This window comes from Prunus dulcis, chromosome 5 (assembly GCF_902201215.1).
Source record: "Prunus dulcis chromosome 5, ALMONDv2, whole genome shotgun sequence".
NCBI lineage: Eukaryota > Viridiplantae > Streptophyta > Magnoliopsida > Rosales > Rosaceae > Prunus > Prunus dulcis.
In genome coordinates, this window is record NC_047654.1 from 8,034,560 (window position 1) to 8,060,184 (window position 25,625).

The window sequence follows — 25,625 nt, forward strand, 5'->3', positions numbered from 1 at the left end:
TACGAATTTACATTAATACTTATAAACTAACGACAAAAAATACTTACCCAATGAACGTACTGAATTTCCAGCAGAGGCAGCGGCAGAGAGGTTGAGAGAGAGGCAGAAAGGAAATTTTTTGCTTTTTGCCTCTGCAATGGCAGAATTCTGATATGAATAAGAAGGAATTTGCGCGACGAAACATAAATTTCGTCACGCAAAATGCCGTCGCAGAAAACCATTTTTCTGTTGCACAAAATGAGTTTTTTCGTCGCGCAAAAACTTGTCGACAAAAAAACTTTTGCACGACGCATGACATTTTCGTCGCACACACTTTCGTCGCGCAAATTCTAGATATCGTTGCAAAAAAACAAAATTCTGTCGAGCAAGAATGTACCGACATCTGCTTTACATGACGAAATCTAATTCGTCGCGCAAAAAAAAATATCCCCCCTCAATTATTTTGGCGCCAAAATAAAAATATCATTCTTTTTCTTAAGTGACGATAAAAGGTTTCGTCGCGCTAAGCTGTCTTTTGCGACGAAACCTGTCGTTGCACGAGTTTTCGCAGCCAATTAACCTCACCTTTAAGCGACGAAGTGTCCCATCGTCGCGCTAGGTTTTCTTACTTGACGATTGCTCTCGCCGGGCAAGTGTTTGGGGCCAACAAAAAACCAGGGTTTTTTTTCGCTCACTTTGCGCGACGAAGGTGTATATCTGTGGCGCTAAGAGATTTTGCGCTTCGAAAACTTTGGTCGTGCAAGTTTTCAATTTTTTGCGCTACGAAAGTTGTTTTCCGTCGCTTTATTGTATTTTGCGCGACAAACATGTTTTCGTCGCACAAAATCTTGTCGCGCAAATAGTAAAACGTAGTAGTAAGTACATGCACCAAAAGAAAATAAAACGGCAGAAATAAAAATGAACAAATTTCCAAAACAACATGAAATATTTAAATTTTATTTTTTTATTTACAAAGTTGACAATATACTATTAGGATTGGAACTAACTTGTTACAGAACCATTGAGAAAGTCTTAACCTGTTGTAAGCAAATGAAAGTGAATCAGATATAACTAATTGGTTGGAGGAGATATATTTTCTGGTGATTTTGAACCATTTCATCAGTGTCGAATAAACAAAAAATACCAATGAAGGGTAATAATATAACTCGAAATGTAATTGGTAGAGAAAGAATCGGATTCTAAACCATGAAAAAAGAAACATATAAAAAGTGCATCGAAAACAGAAGTTAATCATATGCGTCAAATCACTTGCCAACATCCAAAATAGAAATTCCTCGTCTAAGGCCTGAAGAAAAGAAACACATCATATCGTATAGTAAGAGAAGATAAGAGGGATAAAACCAAAATCACATAAATTTTTTCCAAAAAAAAGCTCTGCGGAGACAAGAGAGAGGAAATAGATAGTGAAGAAATCAAACCCTAAATTCCCTTTTGTCTCAGTTTAGCATTCCAATAGCAAAGGCCTTATCTATCATGGGTCATGATGTTCAGGACCATGACTTGACGATGCTTGCACGCCAAGATAAGCTCGAGGAGGAGCTATCAAAGTTGCAGAAATCTGTAAACGAACTGATCAATTTGCTAAAGTCAATGACGGAGGAGCTTTTCTTACTAGGCGCCAGTAATCCTACCCAAGGTCAGTGCATGGCTTAGTAGATTTCATCTTAGTAATTTTTTTTTTCTCTGTAAAATTGTTGATGTTCTTGATTCGAATTGTTGTTTTTTCTTTTCAAAATTTTCGATCAATCTTTTTTTTGTTTGTTTAGTTTGTATCGTTGTTGCATTCATCCTTAATTATTTAAAGATTTTTTCTTGAAATACTAGTACTAACCAGCTTCTTCTACTAGATAAATTCTCTCTGCTTTGTTTTTGTTAGACTATCTTGATGATGTTACATATGTAGGTGTTTGAAAAAAATAACTTGACTTGTTCTATATATCTCTCTCATCTGTCCAGCTTGCACATGGATGAGGAACATAGATCTGTATGTTTCTATTGGGGGTCTTTTCTTGTGGAAAAATGCAGTGATGCAATTTATGAAGTTGAATTCCAAGAAGAAGGTATGGGCGGTGGAGGTGTTAAACCCAGACTACATAAACCTCTAGCCAAGTTTTCTGATGGTTGTTTCATCCAGAGTGCAAGAATCTTCAGCAGCTCCAATTTATACGTACTCTTACAGGATGCTCTTGGATGCTATGTCTGGTGGTACTAAATCATGCAGTTGGATGCTTCTATTTTTTTTCTTTTTCTATTTTTATAAAATGAATTACTGCAGTTGGGGCTTTAAAACTAGGAGCCTAGACTTGAAACCTCACAAATTTTTATAAGTATGCGGTTTAATGGATTGAGAGTGACTCTTGTATTTACATTATTTTTTCTAGGTGATGTTTCAGTAAGAAGAAGTTGGTTTGCCGAGAGGAAATGGTCAACTACTAACATTAGGGCTTGAGGAGTTAGCCATAGCCACTGCACTCGCTGCTGCTTAATATCTTTTGCTTTCTATGTAGATAAAGTTGCTTAGATCTGTAGATTTGGAAGTTAGCACATTTATTTATGGAAATTGCTTGGTCTTTCTTGTAATGCTCTATTGACATTAGGTGCATCAGTTAATCAATCAAATGTTATGTTTTTGTATTTGAAAAGTTGCATTCCTGGCTATTGGATTTGCTTTTGATATTTGGTAACCTATAGTAGGCCTTATGACCCAAAAAAGACAATAGTAGTATTGGCTCAACATAAAAAAATAAAAAAATAATTAACGTAACATAAATTAATAAATAGTTTTTTTAAAATTACATTTGACATCAAATTTTATGGGATGTCAATTTTGAGATTCTTTTTATTACCTTCAAATTCATGTAGAATTTCACTATTCAATTGTATTAATTTTCTTCGTCAATAATTATTGTCATTTCATGCTCACTTTGACAATATTTGAGTCACTGTGGCAATCCAGAACATGATATTGACCAAACACATAAGTAAAATTGCAATCTCGCATAAGTTTGTGTTTTTAGAAACATATCAGAGTCCATTTTTTAAAGCATTTCTTTTTTAAGAATGGAAACGACTTCCACAATGTTTATATCCCTTGAAGAAACATGAATCTCCATGTGGAATAAAAGAGGGAGTAATTGTAGGACTATTGTCTTGAACAGCAACTTGCAATAAACCCAACATTAACACAGGCATCCTCAAAACATTGGCCTGTTTGGCATATCAAACTTTTTAAACTCAAAAAAAGTTTTAAAGTTAGATATTAAACAAGTTTTTGTATCTTCAAATCAATATTTGAAAACTATGTATTTATAAAATAAAAAAAAAATCATTATTTTTTAATTGTATGGGATTATGAACCCATACAAGAGGAAGGTGTGACTGGCATGAACCCAAAAAAGGACTTGCAAAAATTAGAAATATTTTCTAATCTTCTTATGTTGGACAAATTTTGAACTCAAACATACTACTATATCCAACAATTATCTGACTTGTGTATATATAGGGTTCATTCTAAGTACGAGAGAGCTGGAAAAGTATAGAATCACTTTATGCATATGGCACAATGTTTGCAAGGAAAAAAAAAAAAAAACTTATATATTTAACTTGTTTTCAATATTAGTTCAATTATTAAGGTGTTAAGAGGTGCAGCTACACCTTTCCTCACCGGAAAAATCATTGTAGGTGCCTCAAATTGTCCCTTTGTTCAACTGATGGCGGTGCATTCCAGGCATACAGATTACATTATTTCCATTCTTAGCATTTAAGTAAATGTCTTCGTCCCTTTACTTTAATTTATTTTTATATTACTCCATTTACTTAAGTTTACAATGTAAATAAGGAAGTACCCCCAATTGGATTCAAATAAAAATACTAGAGAATCAAATTCCCACCAAATCAAAAAATGAAAAATCGGTTTTAGTGCAAAATACAATTTAGGCTAAAAATGATGGCTCATTAAGTCAATATTTACTTCATACTAAAATCCCATAAAATCAAGTTTTCTTATTTGATGTGTAAGGAATAAAAGCCGCCAAAAATTATATTGAGAAAATGAATATTCTGAAAAACTATTTTTCATACTTAGTCAATATTTTTACAAAACAATTTTTCATGTATGATATGAATGCATGAAGGGACTTAAGGTCAATCTAGGTTAAAAGCCTTAGATGTTCAATTCACAAAGAGTTTTTAGCCTTTTAAAACTGCACATTCACTAAAAAATTCTTGGGTCCACCAGTGACCCCAGTATATATTAACTTATTAAAGCCCAAAAAAGTCCAATTTAGTTGGAGGACAGCAATAAAAATACACATTAAAATAGGTTCACTTTTCAGTTATGTTATTGAATATATTTTCATTTTGATCATATATGTTTTTCAGTTGCATTTAATATGTATTTGTTTTTTTGTTTTTGATAAAGAGCGATAGTATTTTATTGATAAGAGGGACATAAATAAGTACAAAACTACTATGGTAACCATATTTGGTTTATATTAAAGCTTATTGAAAATTAGTCTATGGAGCTATGAACTAGCGTGGTTTATATGATTTAATGTTTACTTTTTATTTTTAGAAAGACCATAGAAATTGTAAGTACCAAAAAAATTAATCATTAAATTTTAAGCTAATAACTTTAGCTACCCCACTTGTCGAAAAATTCCTAGTTCCCTTGACGTAATCATCCTTCAAATAGGAAAAATAATATGAATCAAATGCATTTTGATAAAATAAAATAAAAACAATTAGTATGTAGCATCTATTGCTAAAAAATTAGGTGTAATGTACAACGAAATTGAGTGTGCAAACAATTTTATCCAATCCAAGATAATTATAGAGTCTAATATCACCCATATCTAAATACTTAACCAACCACACACACAGTCTTGCAAAAAATAAAAAATAAACAACCACTAGTCTATACCACCCATATTAATATGGGCTTTTGTGTTAAAATAGCCATTTTCACTATTTTTTTCCAAAATAGCCACTGTCCTGCATAGTGTCCCTATAGTTTTCTCTATGTTGTTCCCATAGCACCTCTGTAATATAAGGGTGGCTATTTTGGAGCAAAAGTTTTGAAGAATGGCTATTTTAGCTAATTTCTTTATTAATATTGCGGCTAGAGGGGCAATGTATTATGTAATCTCTGTATTGCCATAAGCAGTATAAGTAAATCTTGGCTCTTAGTCTTTCTTAGAGCTTCGAGACATGGAATTTTTCCATTTTTCTAAAAAACAAAGGAATTCTATTTTATGTATTATAAAGCATATGTCAGATTAGGGGTGGGCACGATCCAATTTTAATTAAGAATCAGAATTGAAACCGAACTATTCATTCAGTATGACTCCATTCGATTTTAACTTAAAATGATCATTAAAACCGAACCAAGATTTTGTAGTACAAAGTAAACCAAATACTAATTACTTGTGTCATTATTGGATTGCTTTGCTTGCTATGTTCTTATATTGTCATCACAATTGTGCTAAATCTTGAATTGTTTCTAAATTCACGATTGTAAGTAAATAAAATGTTCAATATTTTCAGAGGTGGAAATTATCTTCACTTCTCGGGATGCCTAGACATGTCTAACCTCTATTAATTTTCAATTATATTATATTATAACATTTGTCGAAAAGTATTAAACTCTGCTCTACACACTAAAAAGAAAGATCAACGAGGCAATCTTGGCATTCCCAAAAATAAATAAATAATTAAACTAATTAAGGATTAAAGAGGCAAAATTTTTGGACAGTTTTTCAATAATGAAATGAAAGGCACGAGAAAATCATGTGCTAGTGTTAGAAGAGTTCCACGCCTTTTCCTCGGTTAAGGGCCAATCGAAGCGAGGACCACTAATTTCAATTTATCGCCGTGGTTTTTCATTTCCTCGGGACTCCTTCCTTCATCTTTCCCTTCAAAATCGCCGATCCTAGTTCGCAGGTTCCGACCGCTCCGATTTTTTCTCTCAGCTCCCAGAACAACAAAGTAGGACTTGTCTCTCAGACCATATTATACAACCAGGTGCTCTCTCTCTCTCTCTCTCTCTCTCTCTCTCTCTCTCTCTCAGCTCAAATCCTCAAGAACAACATGAGCTCATTTATAGTAATTAATAATGATATAACTCAGTTTTGATTTGTGCCCAGTTGAGTAGAAGTTATTTCTGAAGCTCTATAATGATATAATTTTCATTTAGTAACTGACCTATTTATTAATACTTATTTAAAAAGACTTTTGGTGTTTTGTTATGCTAAGCTACTCATGCATGATGCTGATTATTTACAAGTTAGGTGCTGTTAGGGTGAATATTTTGTGGGTTATTGGGAAATTAACATAAAGAGGAAGCTAACTGTATGGAAAATAAAATCTAAAGAAAATTTCCCAATTTGGGTGGAACAGTTAAGTGATCTGTTCATAAGCTAAAGACCATTTTGGTCAGTCTTTGCAGGATGCTCATTCATAAGGTTATCAAGCCTGAGTCAATGGATTGGTTGGTTCATTTGTGATGGGATACTTTCAAATTTAAGCTTGTGCCATAGGATTTAAAGTTTGGAAAACCGAAAGAGGATATATGTTGTCTATAAAGTTTTCTCGATCTAAAATTGAAGAATTTGCTGCCTAAAGATTCAGGGTAGTGCTTGATTTAATTGCCAGAGTTTATTTATTCGGATGGATCATAAGTTCATAGGTGATGAGATAATAAAAGTTCCCCAAGTAATCATAGTGACACAAAGAAGGGTGCATGTATAACTGGTCTTGTACTGTATTACTGACTTCATTTGTATCAGTACAGCACAGAGGTGTGATCCCATGGAAATTCGTCTTTTATTTGCTTATACAGAAAAAACAAACAAACAAACAACTTGCGAAGATGTATTTTATATCAATTAATGTCTGCATTTTGGTGCATTGCTACTATGGAGATAAAGGAATTGAGATTAAATTAAAACTTAGAGAATGCGAAGGAGGGGGTTGCAAAGTTATGAAACCAGGTAAGAAATGCATACTATGATTAATTTAGCATGCTTTGGTGCTTGTTTTTTTACCATGCAAGGTTAAGCAAGTATTGGAAAGGCAAGTGGATGTTCTAGCATCTCTTAGATTGTCAAGCAAGAAGCCATTTCACACTAATTGTTGTCTTGTTTTATTACATCAAATTCTTTCTTTTTTAACAATTAATTCACTTTCTGTGAATTTTATTTTCATTTCAATGGAAAAACGAATAATTATTGAATTTTTTTAAATGTCGAAGATAATGGTTCGAGGAAGAGATGCCTGTTGGGAGCACTGTATCCTTGTTGATGCAACAAAACAGAAGGTTAGGTGTAATTATTGTCAGCGGGAGTTCAGTGGAGGGGTATATAGGATGAAGTTTCACTTAGCTCAAATAAAAAACAAAGATATAGTCCCCTGCACAGAAGTCCCGACCGATGTGCGAGATCACATTTTAAGTATATTAAGCACTCCCAAGAAACAGAAAACTCCCAAGAAACCAAAGGTGGATAAGGCACTTGCAGCCAATGGTCAACAGAATAGCTCCTCTGCTAGTGGTGGCTTCCAACCTAACCATGGCTCTAGTGGACAGAATGGAAGCACCTGTCCATCTTTGTTATTTGCATGCCCTTCACCAATTGCACACCTACCAGTGGATGATGTTCAAAAGCAAAAGCAAGATGTGGCTGATAAAAAAATTGCTGTGTTCTTCTTCCACAACTCTATCCCTTTTAGTGCTGCTAAATCCATATATTATCAGGAAATGGTGGATGCTGTGGCAGAGTGTGGGGTGGACTACAAAGCCCCGAGCTATGAAAGCCTGAGATCTACTCTGTTGGAAAAAGTGAAAGGTGATATACATGATTGTTACAAGAAATATAGAGATGAATGGAAAGAAACAGGCTGCACTATCTTATGTGATAGCTGGTCTGATGATAGGAACAAATCACTTGTAATATTCTCGGTTACATACCCTAAAGGGACCCTGTTTCTGAAGTCAGTCGATGTATCAGGTCATGAAGATGATGCTACTTACTTGTTTGAGCTGATTGAGTCTGTTGTCTTAGAGGTTGGTGTTGAACATGTTGTCCAAGTTATAACGAATACTTCTGCCAGTCATGTTTATGCGGGAAGGCTTCTTATGGCCAAGTACAATTCATTGTTTTGGTCTCCTTGTGCTTCTTATTGTATTAATAAGATGCTGGAGGATATTAGTAAACAGGAGTGGGTGAGCACAGTTTTGGAAGAGGCAAAGACCATTACAAGGTTCATATATAGCCACACGTGGACTTTGAGTATGATGAGAAAGTTCAATGGTGGAAGGGATTTGCTAAGGCCAAAAATTACTAGATTTGTGACTAATTTCCTCACCTTGAGGTCCATTGTGTTTCAGGAGGACAATTTAAAGCACATGTTTTCTCATACAGAATGGTCATCTTCAGTATACAGTCGTCGCCCTGAGGCTCAAGCAATTAAGTCCTTGTTGTATTTAGAGAGATTTTGGAAGTATGCACAAGAAGCTGTGAGTATTTCTGAACCACTACTTAAAATCCTTAGAGTTGTTGATGGGGACATGCCAGCTATGGGGTACATGTATGAAGGAATAGAGAGGGCAAAGGTTGCAATAAAGACTCATTATAAAGGTATCGAAGAGAAATATATGCTGCTCTGGGATATAATTGATCGGAGATGGAATATGCAGCTTCACTCGTCCTTACATGCAGCGGCAGCCTCCCTTAATCCTTCTATATTCTACAGTCCAAACTTTAAGATCGATTTGAGGGTGAGAAATGGATTTCAAGAAACTATGTTAAAGATGGCTAGCACACAAGAAGATAAGATGGATATAACTAAAGAGCATCCTATGTATGTCAATGCACAAGGTGCACTTGGGACTGATTTTGCAATCATGGGAAGGACACTGAATGCCCCAGGTATGTAAAGGTTCAGCTGTTAGAAAATTTGAAACATAATACTAGTGCAACAAAAACTTTTTGAAAAAGATGTGCCAGTTATATGATAGGATCTTCTGTTTTCCTCTCAATCACTGGACCTGATTATGGTTGCATTGTAGCAATTTGTGTGGCATATCCTGCAATTTGGTTACTTCATTGTTTGAAAGCTTTGCTATTGGTCACTGGTCAGAAGAGAATTTGAGTGTTAACAAGAAATAGAATTTTAGACTGAAAGGAATATGTCAAACATGTCCGACAGACCGGTTTTAAGTGTTAAACATCTCCATTCCCTCTCAAACTGGCTCTTTGTGCACTGGGGCACTAATTGTTGGTGTTCCCCATCATCTAGCTTAGGACTATAGCTCTTGTTTATTATGTGTGCATTTTCTTTAAGACATGGAGTTTTTATGTAACATGCCATCGTGCATCTACAGGTGACTGGTGGGCAGGTTATGGTTATGAAATTCCGACACTCCAGCGGTTTGCGATACGGATTCTAAGCCAACCTTGTAGTTCCCATTGGTGCTGTTGGAACTGGACCACCTTTGAGAGCATACATAGCAAGAAACGCAACCGAGCAGAGCTGGAAAAATTCAATGACCTGGTTTTTGTGCATTGCAATCTTTGGTTGCAATCCATTTATCAGAAGAGGGATGGAAAATGCAAACCTATAGTGTTTGATGAAATAGATGTTGGCTCTGATGAATGGCCTACTGAGTTGGATTCTCCTGCTCCACTCTTGGATGATTCATGGTTGGACAACTTACCCCTTGGGTGACACATGTATATGTGTGTGTATGTATGTGTCTAATTATGTAATTTTGTATGATAATATTATAATCAGTGGTTGATATTGACACCCTAATAACACTTACAATTTGATCTACTCCTAAAGATGATATGAAATGAGACAAAGCTAACTGCCAAACTTGGCACAATTAGAAAAGATTCTACTTCCGCAGAAAGCATATATGACTTTCTTGTTTCAACTTATTAATCTATATATCTGTTTTATTTTTTTTTCTGAATATTAATCTAGATATCAAATTGGTGGCGGACGTTTCAAGTTCGAATTCCGTTCATTAAAAAAATAAGGAAAAAACCATTTAAATTATCTTCCATTCTATACCCACAACCACAATCACAGAGTCCCATTTCTGATCACAACACACACATCATGACATCCCCTTCCTATTACAGCACCTTGCTCTCATGGCAGTTTCAATCCAATAACACAAATATTAACGAAACATGGCTGCTCTTTGCTGTCTCCGCCGTCGCCGTCGTCTTTTGGTATGCATGGCTCTACAAAAAGTCCAAGAACACGACCCTGCCGCTGCCGCCGGGCCCGATGGGCCTGCCTCTGGTTGGGAACCTACTATCTCTCGACCCGGAACTCCACACCTACTTCGCGGGCCTGGCCCAAGCTCACGGCCCAATCTTCAAGCTCCGCCTCGGCAACACCCTCGGAGTCGTCGTCACCTCCGCCTCCTCAGCCCGCGAGATCCTCAAAGACCATGACATCACATTCGCCAACCGCGACGTCCCCGCCGCCGGACGGGCCGCCACGTACGGCGGAAACGATATCGTGTGGACCCCGTACGGGCCCGAGTGGCGGATGCTGAGAAAAGTCTGCGTGCTCAAGATGCTCAGCAACACGACTCTGGACTCGGTGTACGAACTACGGCGAAAGCAGCTCCGGGAAACTGTCGGGTACTTTTACAGTCGGGTGGGGTCGCCGGTCAATGTCGGCGAGCAGATGTTCTTGAACGTGCTCAATGTTATCACAAACATGCTGTGGGGTGGGACGGTGGAGGGAGACGAGAGGGCGGGGCTCGGGGCGGAGTTCCGGGAGGTGGTGTCGGAGATGACGGAGCTTCTGGGGAAGCCCAATGTTTCAGACTTTTATCCTGGTTTGGCCCGGTTCGATTTGCAGGGCGTGGAGAAGCAGATGAGCAGATTGGCCCGGAGGTTTGATGGGATTTTTGAGAAGATAATAGATAAACAGATGAGGAATGACAAGGAAGGCCCGAAGGAGAGTAAGGATTTTTTGACGTTTTTGTTGAAGTTGAAAGACGAGGGAGGAGATTCCAAGACTCCTTTCACCATCACCCATCTCAAAGCTTTGCTCATGGTACGACTTCGTTTAACTTTTGCTATACGTGCCAAATTTGACTCTCTTTTTTTATTTTTTTTATTTTTAAGTTTTCATATATCGGTCATCTTTGAAAGAAAAATTAGACCAATCTTAAGACATCTAATATTGTTGAAATAAATAGACAAACACGATTGACTAGGCATCCTCACCGTCCACTCATCAGTTACCCAGGCTTGGATGGCCACACGTGGCAACATGACAGTGCCCTTCACTGAAAGCGACAGAGCCTGCATCGATGCAACCTCTTGCATGTCGCGGACGTCGGGAGCATTTAACACGCTATATGCTCAGCCAACTAATCACTACCACGTCATACCTACTCAACTATCGTAAAATTTAAAACCTGGGCCCACAAATATTTTCCAAATGAGCCCTCCTAAGCTGGGACTTGGGGCTACTCTACCGACCCCTTCAGTATGGTCAGCTTTATTTAAAAAGGCTCGACTCTTCTAAAAAATAAAATTCAAACAACTCTCCATCCAAGATTGGCTCATTGAGTTTGAGAGTTGGGAGGCTACTGGTAATAGGTTGCTTTCCCAAGGTGGCCCTGGCCGGGCCCCCAATATTTTGTACACCTCCACCAATCAATGTATGTTTTAAGTTAGGCCATATCGAGTGGGCCATAGGCTAAAAAAACTTAGGCCAATTTTGAGGGCCATATCTTTAGTTATCTTTAGTCATGGACTTCAAAGCGATTGAATTGGTCACAAGTAGAAGTTTCATAAAAGTCTCTGGAGATAGCGTTTGGGTATTAACAATACATAATAGTAGAATGTATGAATATTGTACTATAATTTTTTAAAATAATAATAATATAGAAGGTCCTTAAATATAGTCCTGTATGGCAAGAAATGGAAAAATTAGCCCCATATTATTTTTTTTTAAAATTAATATTTTGAAGGGCTATATTATAGTATGGAGCTACATTTAGCCCTCATGCTTGGAGATGCCCTTAATGATCGCCCCAGTGAATTCATTCTAGGTAATAATAATGTGAAGGATTTAGAAAGTAATTTACTTGAGACTCCCCTTGGTAATCTGTGGGGCTTAGTCGTTTAGGCAACTTCAAAAAGGGGTGCAATCGTAATTAAATTTTCATTCAAACTTGATTGGTGGGAAGATTTTGGAGGTGAATGGAAGAAGTCCCTAGTTAAAAATTAAAACCTTAAAACTTGTTGTAAACAAATATTAATGCTTAAGCTTGCAATTGATGAAATAATGCAGCTAAACAGTGTAAACCTGGATGTTTTGTTGTTCTTGTTTCAAGTTAACCAACAACCAAGTCCATTAACATGTTCTGTAATCTGGCTGTGGGCAGGATATGGTGGTGGGTGGCAGTGACACTTCCTCCAACACAGTTGAGTTTGCATTGGCTGAGATTATGAACAAACCAGAGGTGATGAAGAAAGCCCAGCAAGAACTAGAAGCTGTAGTTGGCAAGCACAACATTGTAGAAGAGTCTCACATTCACAAATTACCCTACTTACAAGCTGTGATGAAAGAAACTCTGCGCTTGCACCCAGCCCTGCCACTACTAGTCCCTCATTGCCCAAGTGAAACCTGCACTGTGGGAGGCTACACCATCCCGAAAGGATCCCGGATTTTCTTCAACGTGTGGGCAATACACAGGGACCCTTCCATTTGGGAAAATCCATTGGAGTTTGATCCAGAAAGGTTCTTGAACAGCAAATGGGACTATAGTGGAAATGACTTCAACTATTTCCCATTTGGATCTGGCAGAAGAATATGTGCAGGGATTGCAATGGCTGAGAGGATGGTGATGCATTCACTTGCTACACTTGTGCACTCTTTTGACTGGAAAGTGCCACAAGGACAGAAGCTGGATCTTTCAGAGAAGTTTGGAATTGTGCTGAAAAAGAAGATGCCTTTGGTCGCTATCCCAACTCCTAGGTTATCTGATCCAGCACTGTATCAGTAGCCAACTTCTTTTTCCCCACAAAGATTTCTTGGGATAATTGTTGTTTGTATGTGTCTTTCAGAACCTGGTAAAATCAGGATGAATTTATGTTGCATGATCTGGGAGTTGAGGCCCCATTACAAAGATTGTGAAAAATAATGCCAATAAACAAATAATTATATATATGGAGCAATGGGCCAAGTGCAGTTGTGCCAAAATTGACACAATTAGAATGATTATAGAACTCTTTTATTTGATCTCTTTATCTATTTTGGTCAGACAATTTATTGGTCTCTCGTCGTCACTACCTACCTACCTGTCAACTTTTCACTCAAACACGATCAAACTTCTTCCCCTCCCTCAACTCAAATCCCATTGCTGATCACAAAACACACACCATGGCATCCTATTCTTTTTACAACACCTTCTTCTCATGGCAGTTTCAAGCCCATTACACAAATATTGACCAAACATGGCTGGCCTTTGCCATCTCCTTCATCTCCTTTGTCCTTTTACTTTTATTTATTTTTATATTACTCTGTTTACTTAAGTTTACAATATAAATAAAGAAGTACCTCTTATTTGGATTCAAATAAAAATACTAGAAAATCAAATTCTCGCAAATCAAAATATGAAAATTCGCAAAATACGATTTATGCTAAAAATGATGGCTCATTAAGTCAATATATACTTCATACTAAAATCCAAGAAAATCAAGTTTTCTTATTTGATGTATAAGGAATAAAAGCTGCCGAAAATTATCATAAGAAAATGATTATTCCGAAAAACCATTTTTCGTACTTAGTCAAAATTGCACTTCAACTAAAAAATTTATGAGTCCGCTAGTGCTTAGCGGGCCTGGCCCAATCCCACGGCCCAATCTTCAAGCTCCGCCTCGGCAACACCCTCGTCGTCGTCGTCACCTCCCCTTCCTTAGCCCGCGAGTTCCTCAAAGACCATGACGTCACCTTCGCCAACCGCGACATCCTCGCCGCCGCTAGGGCCTCCACCTAGGGAGGAAATGATATCGAGTGGTCCCCGTATGGACCCCAGTGGCGGATGCTGAGAAAAGTCTGCGTGCTCAAGATGCTCAGCAACACCACTGTGGACTCGGTGTACGAACTCCGACGAAAGCAGCTCCGGGAAACTGTCGGGTACTTCTACAGTCGGGTCGGGTCGGCGGTAAATGTCGGCGAGTAGATGTTCTTGAACGTGCTCAATGTTATCTCCAAAACGTTGTGGGGTGGGACGGTGGAAGGGGACGAGAGGGCTGGACTTGGAGCCGAGTTACGGGAAGTTGTATCGGAGATGACGGAGTTATGAAGCAGAATGTGTAGGACTTTTACCCGGGTTTGGCCCGGTTCGATTTGCAAGGCGTGGAGAAGCAGATGGCGAGGTTGGCTCGGAGGTTTGATTGGATATTTGAGAAGGTAATTGATCAACGGCTGCGGATGGAGAAAGAAGGCGCGAAAAAGAGTATTGATGTATTGACTTTTTTGTTGAAGTTGAAAGACGAGGGAGGAGATTCGAAGACGCCTTTCACTATGACCCATGTCAAAGCTTTGCTTATGGTAAGTATATATGTATTACTTGTTTTAACTTCACTTGAACACTATAGTTTTTTTCTTTCTTTTTTTGTATATCATTTATGAAAACACGAAGTTTCAAAAAAACACTAAAATGGCTATCATTTTATCAAATGGTTAATTGTTTTCTGACAGGTTATTTTTTGTAGACATTATCTATGAATAAAGACTTAGAAAATATATCGTCGGATTATTTAAATACAATGTGTATAGATATTTCACAAATAATTTTATTTGAGAGATCCTTAATTGAAGCTCCCTCCAAATAAATGGAGAGCTTCTTTTCCTGGCCGTCTACGATTAAAACCTTAAAAGTTGTTGTAAACAAATGTGAATGCTTAAGCTTGCAACTGGTAAACTAACAGCTGAACAGTTCAAAACCACGCAGTTGTCAAATGGGAATGTCAAAAACACGCAGTTGTCAATGTGTGACATGAAAGCTCAAGCAAATTTTTTTTTTTTTTTTTTTTTTTCTTGTTTCAAGTTAAACAACTAAGTCCATTAACATGATGCTTTGTAATGTACTGTGGGCAGGATATGGTGGTGGGTGGCAGTGACACTTCCTCCAACACAGTTGAGTTTCCATTGGCTGAAATTATGCACAAACCAGAGGTGATGAAAACGGCCCAGCAAGAACTAGAAGCTGTACTTGGCAAACAAAACATTGTAGAAGAGTCTCATATTCATAAACTACCCTACGTACTTACAAGCTGTGATGAAAGAAACTCTGCGCTTGCACCCAGCCCTGCCACTACTAGTCCCTCACTGCCCAAGTGAAAGCTGCACTGTGGGAGGCTACACCACCCCAAAAGGGTCTCGGATTTTCGTGAACGTGTGGGCAATATATACAGGGACCCTTCCATTTGGGAAAACCCATTGGAGTTTGATCCAAAAAGGTTCTTGAACAGCAAATGGGACTATAGTGGAAATGACTTCAACTATTTCCCATTTGGATCTGGCAGAAGAATATGTGCTGGGATTGCAGTGGCTGAGAGGATGGTGATGCATTCACTTGCTACGCTTGTGCACTCTTTTGACTGGACATTGCCACAAGGACAGAAGTTGGATCTTTCAGAGAAGTTTGGTATTGTGCTGAAAAAGAAGATGCCTTTGGTTGCTATCCCAACTCCTAGGTTATCTGATCCTGCACTCTATGAGTAGCCAACTTCATTTAGGACCGCAAGGATTTATTGGGATATTTGTTGTGTATCTTTCTGAAGATGAATTTTATGATTCAGTGTTTGGGAGCTGAGAGGCCCCATTACAGACTAAAATTTTATTGTCTGTAATTGAAACCAGTACTTTTCAAACCACTACTCAATAAAAATCAAAAATTACAATTTCACATAGTCGTTCCCTTCTCCCGTATTTCTTCCAAAATTAGTACAAAAAAATGTTGGTAGCGTTAGACAATCACTATGCCGAAAATAAGTGCAAAATGATTGGAGGCTTTGAACCTAAAACTTGTAATTTTACAGTTATAATACTAGACAGATTGTAGTTACTAGACATATGTGACTTTGGATGATACATTCATATAACTATTCATGTAATTAAATTACTAGCAATAATGCATTCCGGTAAGCACCAAGACGAATATAGGAAAAATGATGCCACGACAAATATATAAAATAATTGAGCAATGATTAATGGAAAAGTTAATCACTATCTTGCCAATTTCCTTAAATCATGGGTTTTTTTTAAGCAACAAAACATTAATCTAAAAATTATAATTAAATCAAAAGTTAGGTTCAACTTGCATTTAGGGTTAATCGTATTGGTAGCTGCCATGGAGTTAATCGTACCTTTCGAAGGGGAGATGCGGTTCAAATCATGCATGCTCTCATATTTTTTATTATAATATTTTTATTAAATTATCTTTGTGAATATTTTATTATGGGAAAGATTATCCTCTTATATTTTATTACATTATTATTATTCATGTGTCCGCTACAACAAAATTTAATATATTTAAATCATCAGACACAAATAATGGGAATAACTTAGTTTAGAGCGTTAATTGTCACCAAAATATATTAGTTACTTCAAAAAATGTGACTATTGCTTCCTTTTTTTTTCTTTTAACACACTGAGTCCTTCCCTTTCTCCCTTTATTTCTTCACACAAAACTCAAATCCCAATTTGAAGCTTTACCATGAATTGGTTCAAAACTAGTACCAGAAATGACGAGAGTTGGCTTCTTCTCTACACTCTCTCAGCCATTTTCGCAAGCATCTGGTGTGCATGGCTGTGCATGAAAAAGTCCCGTAACAAAATCCCACCTTTGCTCCCAGGGCCATTGGGCATGCCCTTACTCGGTAACCTTCTCTCTCTCGATCCAGAACTCCACTCCTACTTCGCCGGCCTGGCCCACACCTATGGCCCAATCTTCAAGCTCCGCCTCGGCGCCATGACCTGCGTCGTCATCAACTCCCCTTCCGCCGCCCGCGAGGTCCTCAAAGACCGTGACGTTACCTTCGCCAACCGTGACGTCCCCGTAGCGGGCCGGATGGCCTTTTACGGAGGGGCCGACATCTTGTGGTCCCCGCACGGGCCGGAGTGGCGGATGCTGAGAAAGGTCTCCATCCTGAAGATGCTCGGCGGCGCCGCGCTGGACTCGTTCCAATCGATCCGCCAAAACCAGGTCCGAAAGACGGTCGGGTACTTGTACGGTCAGGCCTGGTCGCCCGTAAACGTGGGCGAGCAGATCTTCCTGACGTCGCTTAACGTCATCTCTAACATGATATGTAGCGGCTGCATCGCGGCGGAGGACGGGGAGGAGAGGGCCGGGCTCGGGGCTGAGTTTCGGAAAATGGTGTCGGAGATAACGGGGCTCATAGGTCGGCCCAATGTTTCGGATTTTTTTCCGGGTTTGGGTCGGTTCGATTTGCAGGGTATAAAGAAGCAGATGGAGGGGCTGGTGCGGAGGTTTGATGGGATATTTGAGCAGATGATTGATCAACGGCTGCTGAAGATGGAGGAGGAAGGCGCGAAAGAGAGTCAAGATTTTTTGACTTCTTTGTTGAAATTGAAAGAGGAGGGAGGAGATTCGAAGACGCCTCTGACCATGACTCACATCAAAGCTCTGCTCATGGTATGTGAACTACTATTCTTCAAAACTTGATTTCCATACAAAAGCCAAATGCCCAGATGATTCAATTCAAACCTTTGGACCAACCATACTAACGGAAAAAAAAAAAAAAAAAAAAAACTTCGGACCCAAATTAATCAACCTCACTAATCTAGATAATGAACCCCATTAATCTAGATACATTGAGAACTCTAAGTATTCCAAATACATGAAATTTATTAAAGTCAAACTATTCCAAATTCATGGATCTTATTATAGCATCTCCAAGGAAAATGCCAAATAAAAAACTTCAAATTTGTATTTAACGGCCTATAAGGCAATTTAACATTATGGACAACTTCTTATTCCACCCGAACTGTTAAATAAAATTATTATTTTATTAAAGAATAAATGAAAAACAATGAAAATATGGTAAGAGAAAAGCATATGGAAGCGCTTGAAAACGTCACTTTTATACACAGCAAGTGGGGCCCATTCATTAAAAAGCTCTCAATAATTGAAATAACGTCTTTGTTTCTTGCTTTCAAAATTGCCGCTGGTTCGCAATGGACCAACTAGTGTAGTAGTTTGGAGTATTTACTCCCTCAAGCAAGGTCCTGGGTTCGAGTCCTAGCATCCGTGTTGTGTGTGTGAGTTTAATATGCTTTCGCCCCTTTCAATAGCAACATATCTTAAGCATTGAAATTCAATTACCATCAACACCCATCTCTCACATCAAGCTTTTATAGATTTGATGACAATCTGAAAATTAGTAGTCAACAAATGAGTGAGACCTTCAAAAGGGAGAAATATAACTAGGTCATGGGGTAGCCATCGAAAGGGTGAGAATGAAGGATTCTGATATGGTTAAGTTGTTGAACTGCGTGAGAAGAGGGAGAGAGAGAGGGAGGGGGCGGTAGGAGACTGGGTCGGGGTGGGCGGTTCCATCTTTTTCATGATCTTTTATTTTTTAAATTTTATTTCAAAGGGTTATAGTTGGGTTTTATGTCCAACTGTAAAATAAAGTTTTAATTGTTTTTAAAAATGACACATGGCAAATTTTAAATAGGAGTATCACCAGTTGGATACAGTACTATTCTATAATTTCTCATGTGAGAGGAGATATAAAGATTGATACATAAAATAACTTTTTATTTGATTGATAATCATATAAAGCAGAAGATATTTTGGCCATTTGCATCAAGCTCAAACTTCCTTTTTGCATGCATGCTCCTCCAGAACCACACACTATAATAAGAGGTAAAAATAAGTGGCATCATACTCGGCCAAACTTGTGATTGTTAGTTTTCCCAATTTCTCATCTAGATTAACTTAACTTTTTGAGAAAAATATTAGGTTGTCAAATTTTTTTTTTGGGCTTTGATTTGTAGTTTAGTTTTAGGATTTGAAAAGCTTATTTTGGGATAATTATTAGTTTTTCCTTTGAAGTATCAAAGAAATAAAATATAATTTTTAAGGATTATAATTGGAATATTTTTAAAGTGACTTGGTGCAGTAAGCAACTTTTCTAACAAATCCTAGCTTCCTTTCAGCAATACAACAAAGGGGGAAGGTATAGTTTAAAAACACATTACCATGAGTAATTGATTGTCCATAACAAATTTTAGGGTACTAGAATTAGGATGTGTCCATAACAAATTTTAAGGTACGAGAATCTTACGGTACCAAATTTTAGACAAATTAATGTGATCATTGAGTTCAATTCACAATCTCCTGAAATCTTAGGGCACCAAATAATCTAGCAAAATAACGTGCCTTGTGGAGTGTAAACATATATATCTTTCTCTTGTTTCATGTGAATTGTAAACAAACTATCACATTAACATGATGTTTAACAATATGATTGAGGGCAGGATATGATGCTTGGTGGGACTGACACAACCTCCAACACAGCTGAGTTTGCATTTGCGGAAACCATGACCAAACCGGCGGTGATGGGAAAAGCCAAGAGAGAATTGGACGATGTAGTTGGCAAAGACAGCATTGTACAAGAAACTCATATTTCCAAATTACCATACTTACAAGCTGTGATGAAAGAAACTCTACGCCTGCACCCAGTCGCGCCACTTTTAGCCCCTCACTGCCCAAGTGAAACATGCACAGTGGGAGGTTACTGTAAGAAGGTTTATTGCCTTAAACCTACTGAAGTGATCTTCTAATCTATAAAGGATTGAAAGACTTATTGTTTATCAGGAACTCAAACTTATCTCGATTAGGTAGCCTTTAACTCAGTGTTTAATAAGGATAATGAAGGCTTAAAGGTTCCTAGTTCTACAAGGATTGGAATAGATTAGTTCTATCGCATGAAGGATATCTCTAAGTGTTTCCTGATGGGCAGGACACTTAGAGAGATGCATATATATAGAAGGCTCCCTCCTAGATCCGAAATACACAACACAGCTAAACAGAAATTCACCCATCAGAGTTATAGCTATAAGGATCGGATTCTCAGGAGAAGAACTTCTATACCTTGCGCTGCAAATCTGTTCCAGCATCATCCAATCTGCGCCAGCACCATGTCAGACTCAGGTTAGTGTTAAACATGTTATGGCTTTAAAGAACTTACATGTGGTATCAGAGCATAAGTTATATCATGTTTCTACCTAACAAAACTTGTGCAGGAAATTGAGAAAATAACTGACAGCTTTTAAGTTATAAAGTATGAACATGATAACAGTATAAAGTATGTGCTTTATCATGTTCTTGACGTTTTCTACAGATCATCGCTTACAGTTCTTGTGTAATGATTGAGTGAGCCAAAGCGACTCAACCATTGCATGATCACTGTATTCAAAGTATTATGATCAGAATTTGCACCATGATGCAAAACATGTCGAAAGGCTTTCTGTCCAAAGATGTCAGCGGTTTGATGTGTCTTGTATCATGGTGGATCGACATGGGACATGGATAGATATGGATTAGTGAAAGGTTTTCTTCTATCTAAAGATGTAGAAGATCTTTTGCTCAGGAAATTCATATCTATTCGTTTTCCAGTGTCAATAAGCATGCTTGAATCACTGTCCAAAGATGTGATTAAGTGTGTTTGATTAAAGTTCTGGGGAAAGTTATATATATAAAGTGCTTATCTTGTTTTAAACATGTACAGTCAATCATAACTCCATTCGAACTCTCACTGGCTCAAATTATAAGAAATGGAGAGAAGATGTGGAAATTGCTCTTGGACTTCTGGATTATGAGATGGTTCTTACTGATGAAGCTCTATCAGTACCTGCGAATGATGCATCTGCTGAGACTAAGGCTAAATATGCAAAGTGGATTAAGGCCAACAAAATGGCAATTCTGATCATGAGGAGGTCTATTTCAGAAGAGGTCAGAGGCAGTATTATTGAAACTGAGAGTGCTAAGCTATTCATGGAAGCTATTGCAGAAAACTTCCAAGGCTCCAAGAAAGCTGAAATTGGCACACTCATGAGCCAGCTGACAGATATGAAATACAATGGAGAAGGCTGCATAAGAACTCATATTCTGAACATGGTTGAGATAGGAAACAAGTTGAAGGCTCTAAAAGTCAATGTGGATGAAACCATGATGGTGCACTTTGCCATTAACTCTCTACCTAGTATTTTTAGACAACTGAAAACTACTTATATTGCTCAGAAGGAGATATGGTCAGTTGTTGATTTGATAGGTATATGTGTGCAGGAAGAACAAAGTATAAGAAAGGACAAAGGCAAAGATCAAGTGTGTTTTGTGCAGGATACTAAGTTTAAACAAAAGGAATGGACCAAAAACAAGAACACAGATAAGCAGCAAAAGAAAGATGAGTCTGCAAAGGGCACGGGTCCAGTAGGTTTGAAGTGTTTCTTCTGCAAGAAATTTGGACATTTAAAGAGAGATTGCAGAAGATACAAGCGCTGGTTGGACAAACAAAAGGGAAAAGGTAAGCATGAAAATGTCTCTATGATTTATGAATCTAATACAGTTGAAGTTTTATCTAATTCATGGTGGTTAGACAGTGGTGCAACAGTTCATGTGACTAACTCTTTGCAGGGATTCAAAACAAAGAGGGTGCCAAACAAGGATGACTTGAAGGTGTTCGTGGGAAATGGAGAAAGAGTTAGAGTAGATTTTGTTGGTTTAGCTAGTCTTGAGTTGGAGTCAGGTTTCATTTTGGAATTAGTTGATGTCGTTTATGTTCCTTCTATGACAAGGAATCTGTTATCAGTTAGCAAGCTTGTAAAATCAAACTTACAGTTTGAGTTTGATGAGTCTGGTTTCTCCATTTTCAGAAATAAAAGTTTTATTGGTAATGGATTATTGATAGATGGAATGTTTCGTTTGAACTGCAAATTACCAAATCAAAGTACAGAGATGATAAATGTGTTAAGTTCAAAACAGCCTTGTAATACAGAATCTTTCACAATATGGCATAACAGACTTGGACATGTCTCGAAAGAAAGAATGAATCTCCTAAGCAAAGAATCAATCCTCCCACCACTTAATCACCATGACCAAGATAAAACATGCATTGAATGTGCAAAAGGAAAGCTAACAAATCTCAGAAAGAAAGGGGCAATAAGAAGTGAGAAACTACTTGAGATAATACACACAGATATCTGCGGACCTTTTCCAGTTGATACACATGATGGTTTCAAGTATTTTATTACTTTTACAGATGATTTTTCAAGATATGGATATGTGTATCTGATAACAGAAAAATCCAAAGCATTGGAAATGTTTAAAATCTACAAGGCAGAAGTGGAAAACCAGCTGGATTCCAAGATAAAAGTTGTAAGATCAGATAGGGGTGGAGAGTTCTATGGCAAGTTCACAGAAAAAGGAAGAAATCCAGGACCTTTTGCAAACTTTCTACAGCAAGAGGGCATTGTTGCACAATATACAAATCCTGGAACACCACAGCAGAATGGTGTTTCAGAAAGGAGAAATAGAACCTTAATAGAGATGGTGAGAAGCATGATGTGCTGTGCAAAGCTTCCTACTTTTCTATGGGGAGAAGCTTTAAAAACTGCAAATTATCTTGTCAATAGAGTACCTACCAAAGCTACAAACAAGATACCCTACGAAATCTGGAGCAAAAGAAAGCCTAGTTTGGCTCATCTAAAAACCTAGGGATGCAAGGCAGAGGAAAAATTATACAATCCAATGCAGAAGAAACTTGATTCCAAAACTGTGAGTTGTTTCTTCATAGGATATCCAGATAGGACAAAAGGTTACAGGTTTTATTGTCCCAAGCATAACACAAGATTTGTGGAAACACAAAGAGCAATCTTCATTGAAGAAGAAGAGGGAGGATTAGATGATATAGATTTTGATTTTGATGAGGTTTTGGAAAACAAGGAAACTGCAGATGAGAATCAAATGAGAAATGTTACCATTTTACCTCTTGATGTCTTGGGAGAAAACCAAGACTCACCAATGGATGAAGAAAGAAATAATGAAGAAGGACAAGTGACAGAATACCAACAAACTGCAGCAGAAGATGTTCAGACAGATCAACCAGTACAGGTTCCAAATCCACAACTCAGGAGGTCACAAAGGCCTAAGAGGCCGGCCTTGTCCAATGACTATTTTGTTTATCTACAAGAATCTGAACATGACATCAATACTGATGAAGACCCTGCAACTTTCAAGCAAGCCATGGAAAGAAGCAAGTGCACACAATGGTCTGCAGCCATAGAATCTGAACTAGAATCAATGAGCAAAAATGGGGTATGGAAACTAGTAGTTTTACCACCAGGATGCAAACCTATAGGATGCAAGTGGGTCTATAAAACTAAAAGAAATGCACAAGGACAAATAGACAGGTATAAAGCCAGACTAGTGGCAAAAGGTTACACACAAGAAGAAGGAGTTGATTACAATGAGACTTTCTCTCCAGTGTCGACTAAAGATTCATTCAGAGTTATAATGGCTTTAGTTGCTCATTTTGATCTGCATCTTCATCAAATGGACGTTAAGACAGCCTTCCTAAATGGAGATCTAATTGAAGAAATATATATGAAGCAGCCAGATGGTTTTGCCTCAAAAGGGGAAGAAAGTTTAGTGTGCAAGCTGCAGAAATCAATATATGGTCTAAAACAGGCATCAAGACAATGGTATCTCAAATTTGATGAAGTTGTTAAGTCCCAAGGCTTCATTGATAATCCATTAGATGAATGCATCTATATGAAATTCAATGGAAAGAATTTTATTTTTATGCTGCTATACGTGGATGACATCCTTCTAGCAAGTAGCAATCTGTCTATGTTGCATGACACTAAAGGGATGCTATCCAATCATTTTGATATGAGTGATCTGGGATAGGCAAACTACGTTCTGGGAATTGAAATCAGTAGGGACAGAGAAAGGAAAATGATTGGTTTATGCCAAAAGGCATATATTGAGAAAGTGCTTAAAAGGTTTAACATGGGAAATTGTACAGGATGCGATGTTCCTTTCTCAAAAGGGGATAAATTGAGCAGTGAACAATCTCCTAAAACTGAGCAAGAGAGACAGGAGATGAAGGACAAACCCTATGCATCATTGGTAGGAAGCCTGATGTATGCACAAGTCTGCTCTAGGCCAGACTTAGCATTCTGCATAAGTGTTCTTGGCAGATTTCAGTCTAATCCAGGTCAAGCACATTGGATTGTAGGAAAGAAAGTATTAAGGTATTTGCAAAGAACTAAAGAGTACAAATTGGTCTATAGAAAGGTTGAAAATTTGCAGCTGGAAGGATATGCAGATGCAGACTTTGCAGGATGTCAGGATACTAAGAAATGCACATCAGGAGTTGTTTTTCTATTTGCAGGTGCTGCAGTGGCATGGAAGAGCATGAAACAGCAGTATGTTTCAACCTCCACCATGCAAGCAGAGTTCTTGGCAGTTTATGAAGCCACTTCAATGGCAGTGTGGCTCAAAAATTTCATGTCCATGCTGAAAATTGTGGATTCAATACAGAGACCGATTCAATTATGGAATGACAATACTGCAGTAGTGTATTTTGCGTAAGGAAATAAGAGATCAAGTGGAATGAGGCATTTGCATTTAAAGTTCTTATCTGCGAAGGAAAAGATCAGAGATGGAGAGACTGCTCTAAGTCACATTGGCACAGATTTTATGATTGCAGACCCCTTGAATAAAGGGCTGCCTAATCATGTTTTTCACAGACATGTGGCAAGCATGGGATTGCAATTCAGTTTTGATACCTAAAGTCAGTGGGAGTCAGTGGGAGCTAGAGTTCTTGCAGTTATGTTTTATTTTAGATTTTGTTAACTAGTTCTATCTAGTCAGATTCTGTTTAAAGTAGACTTATTTGAATTGTTTTTATATAATGTTTTGCATTTACTGCTTCTGGATGACAAATAGAATAAAGGCCAAACTGTGATCATGCTAGCATTATGTTTTGCAGTTTGAATCTATGAATGAGTCATTAAAGGAGACCTTGGTAGTCTTAAAGGGTGAGCAAAGAACTGTTTTGTTTTATTACACTTACAGTAAAACAAAAGGGTTCTCATTTTCAATCTAGTTGGATGCCTTATGTGTTTTGCAGGTTCATATATGTGATTATAAAAGTCTTGGATGTTATATATCCAGTGTACTTCGATAGTCCTCTATGAATTTTCAAAATGACAGTGGCTTGATAAAGGAACAAGAGAATTTTGAGTTCCACATGGCCATCAAGTGATGAGCAATAAGTCTGAATTGATTATTAGATCAAGTGGGAGAATGTAAGAAGGTTTATTGCCTTAAACCTACTGAAGTGATCTTCTAATCTATAAAGGATTGAAAGACTTATTGTTTATCAGGAACTCAAACCTATCTCGATTAGGTAGCCTTTACTCAGTGTTTAATAAGGATAATGAAGGCTTAAAGGTTCCTAGTTCTACAAGGATTGGAATAGATTAGTTCTATCGCATGAAGGATATCTCTAAGTGTTTCCTGATGGGCAGGACACTTAGAGAGA

General features: G+C 37.8%; 4 protein-coding genes and 1 pseudogene across 7 annotated transcripts in view; all 5 read left to right on the forward strand.

The window, feature by feature from the left end:
* The first annotated feature begins 5,844 nt into the window (after positions 1–5,844).
* LOC117627295 lies at positions 5,845–9,891 on the forward strand. Of its 3 annotated transcripts, none has more exons than XM_034359312.1 (3): positions 5,845–6,021; positions 7,250–8,924; positions 9,380–9,891. In XM_034359312.1, exons 2-3 carry the CDS (start codon positions 7,253–7,255, stop codon positions 9,721–9,723), a joined length of 2,016 nt encoding a protein of 671 aa, XP_034215203.1. In that variant the 5' UTR covers positions 5,845–6,021; positions 7,250–7,252; the 3' UTR covers positions 9,724–9,891. The 3 variants fall into 3 exon arrangements, with proteins under 3 accessions (XP_034215203.1, XP_034215204.1, XP_034215202.1); XM_034359313.1 differs by lacking the exon at positions 5,845–6,021 and adding an exon at positions 6,046–6,989; XM_034359311.1 differs by lacking the exon at positions 5,845–6,021 and having other exon boundaries at positions 6,046–8,924.
* Positions 9,892–9,987: 96 nt separating this feature from the next.
* LOC117627296 (flavonoid 3'-monooxygenase CYP75B137-like) lies at positions 9,988–13,239 on the forward strand. The gene is made up of 2 exons (XM_034359314.1): positions 9,988–11,079; positions 12,422–13,239. Exons 1-2 carry the CDS (start codon positions 10,123–10,125, stop codon positions 13,040–13,042), a joined length of 1,578 nt encoding a protein of 525 aa, XP_034215205.1. The 5' UTR covers positions 9,988–10,122; the 3' UTR covers positions 13,043–13,239.
* Positions 13,214–15,868, forward strand: LOC117628947 (annotated as a pseudogene). Its single transcript, XR_004586028.1, has 3 exons — positions 13,214–13,222; positions 13,868–14,592; positions 15,142–15,868. The product of XR_004586028.1 is annotated as a flavonoid 3'-monooxygenase CYP75B137-like (transcript).
* Positions 15,869–16,745: 877 nt separating this feature from the next.
* LOC117629234 (flavonoid 3'-monooxygenase CYP75B137-like) overlaps positions 16,746–25,625 on the forward strand; it is a 42,359-nt gene continuing 33,479 nt past the window's right edge. Inside the window, exons 1-2 of the mRNA XM_034361762.1 lie at positions 16,746–17,701; positions 19,552–19,807. Of these exons, the coding sequence (XP_034217653.1) occupies positions 16,763–17,701; positions 19,552–19,807 (1,195 nt within the window). The 5' untranslated portion in view covers positions 16,746–16,762. The remainder of the gene's footprint in view (positions 17,702–19,551; positions 19,808–25,625) is intronic.
* Positions 19,884–21,982, forward strand: LOC117629235. The gene is made up of 4 exons (XM_034361763.1): positions 19,884–20,227; positions 20,805–21,250; positions 21,362–21,599; positions 21,710–21,982. The coding sequence occupies exons 1-4, from the start codon at positions 20,002–20,004 to the stop codon at positions 21,742–21,744; spliced, it is 945 nt and encodes a 314-aa protein (XP_034217654.1). The 5' UTR covers positions 19,884–20,001; the 3' UTR covers positions 21,745–21,982.

Excerpts from the sequence above, each read along its gene's own strand:
- LOC117629235 (XM_034361763.1), top strand. The coding sequence starts at position 20,002 with ATGAAGGATATCTCTAAGTGTTTCCTGATGGGCAGGACACTTAGAGAG. Across the intron at positions 20,228-20,804 it reads CAGCACCATGTCAGACTCAG|TCAATCATAACTCCATTCGA; the intron begins GTTAGTGTTAAA and ends AAACATGTACAG. Across the intron at positions 21,600-21,709 it reads GGACAAACAAAAGGGAAAAG|GGATTCAAAACAAAGAGGGT; the intron begins GTAAGCATGAAA and ends AACTCTTTGCAG.
- LOC117627295 (XM_034359311.1), top strand. The coding sequence starts at position 7,241 with ATGTCGAAGATAATGGTTCGAGGAAGAGATGCCTGTTGGGAGCACTGT. Across the intron at positions 8,925-9,379 it reads AAGGACACTGAATGCCCCAG|GTGACTGGTGGGCAGGTTAT; the intron begins GTATGTAAAGGT and ends GTGCATCTACAG.
- LOC117627296 (XM_034359314.1), top strand. The coding sequence starts at position 10,123 with ATGACATCCCCTTCCTATTACAGCACCTTGCTCTCATGGCAGTTTCAA. Across the intron at positions 11,080-12,421 it reads ATCTCAAAGCTTTGCTCATG|GATATGGTGGTGGGTGGCAG; the intron begins GTACGACTTCGT and ends GGCTGTGGGCAG.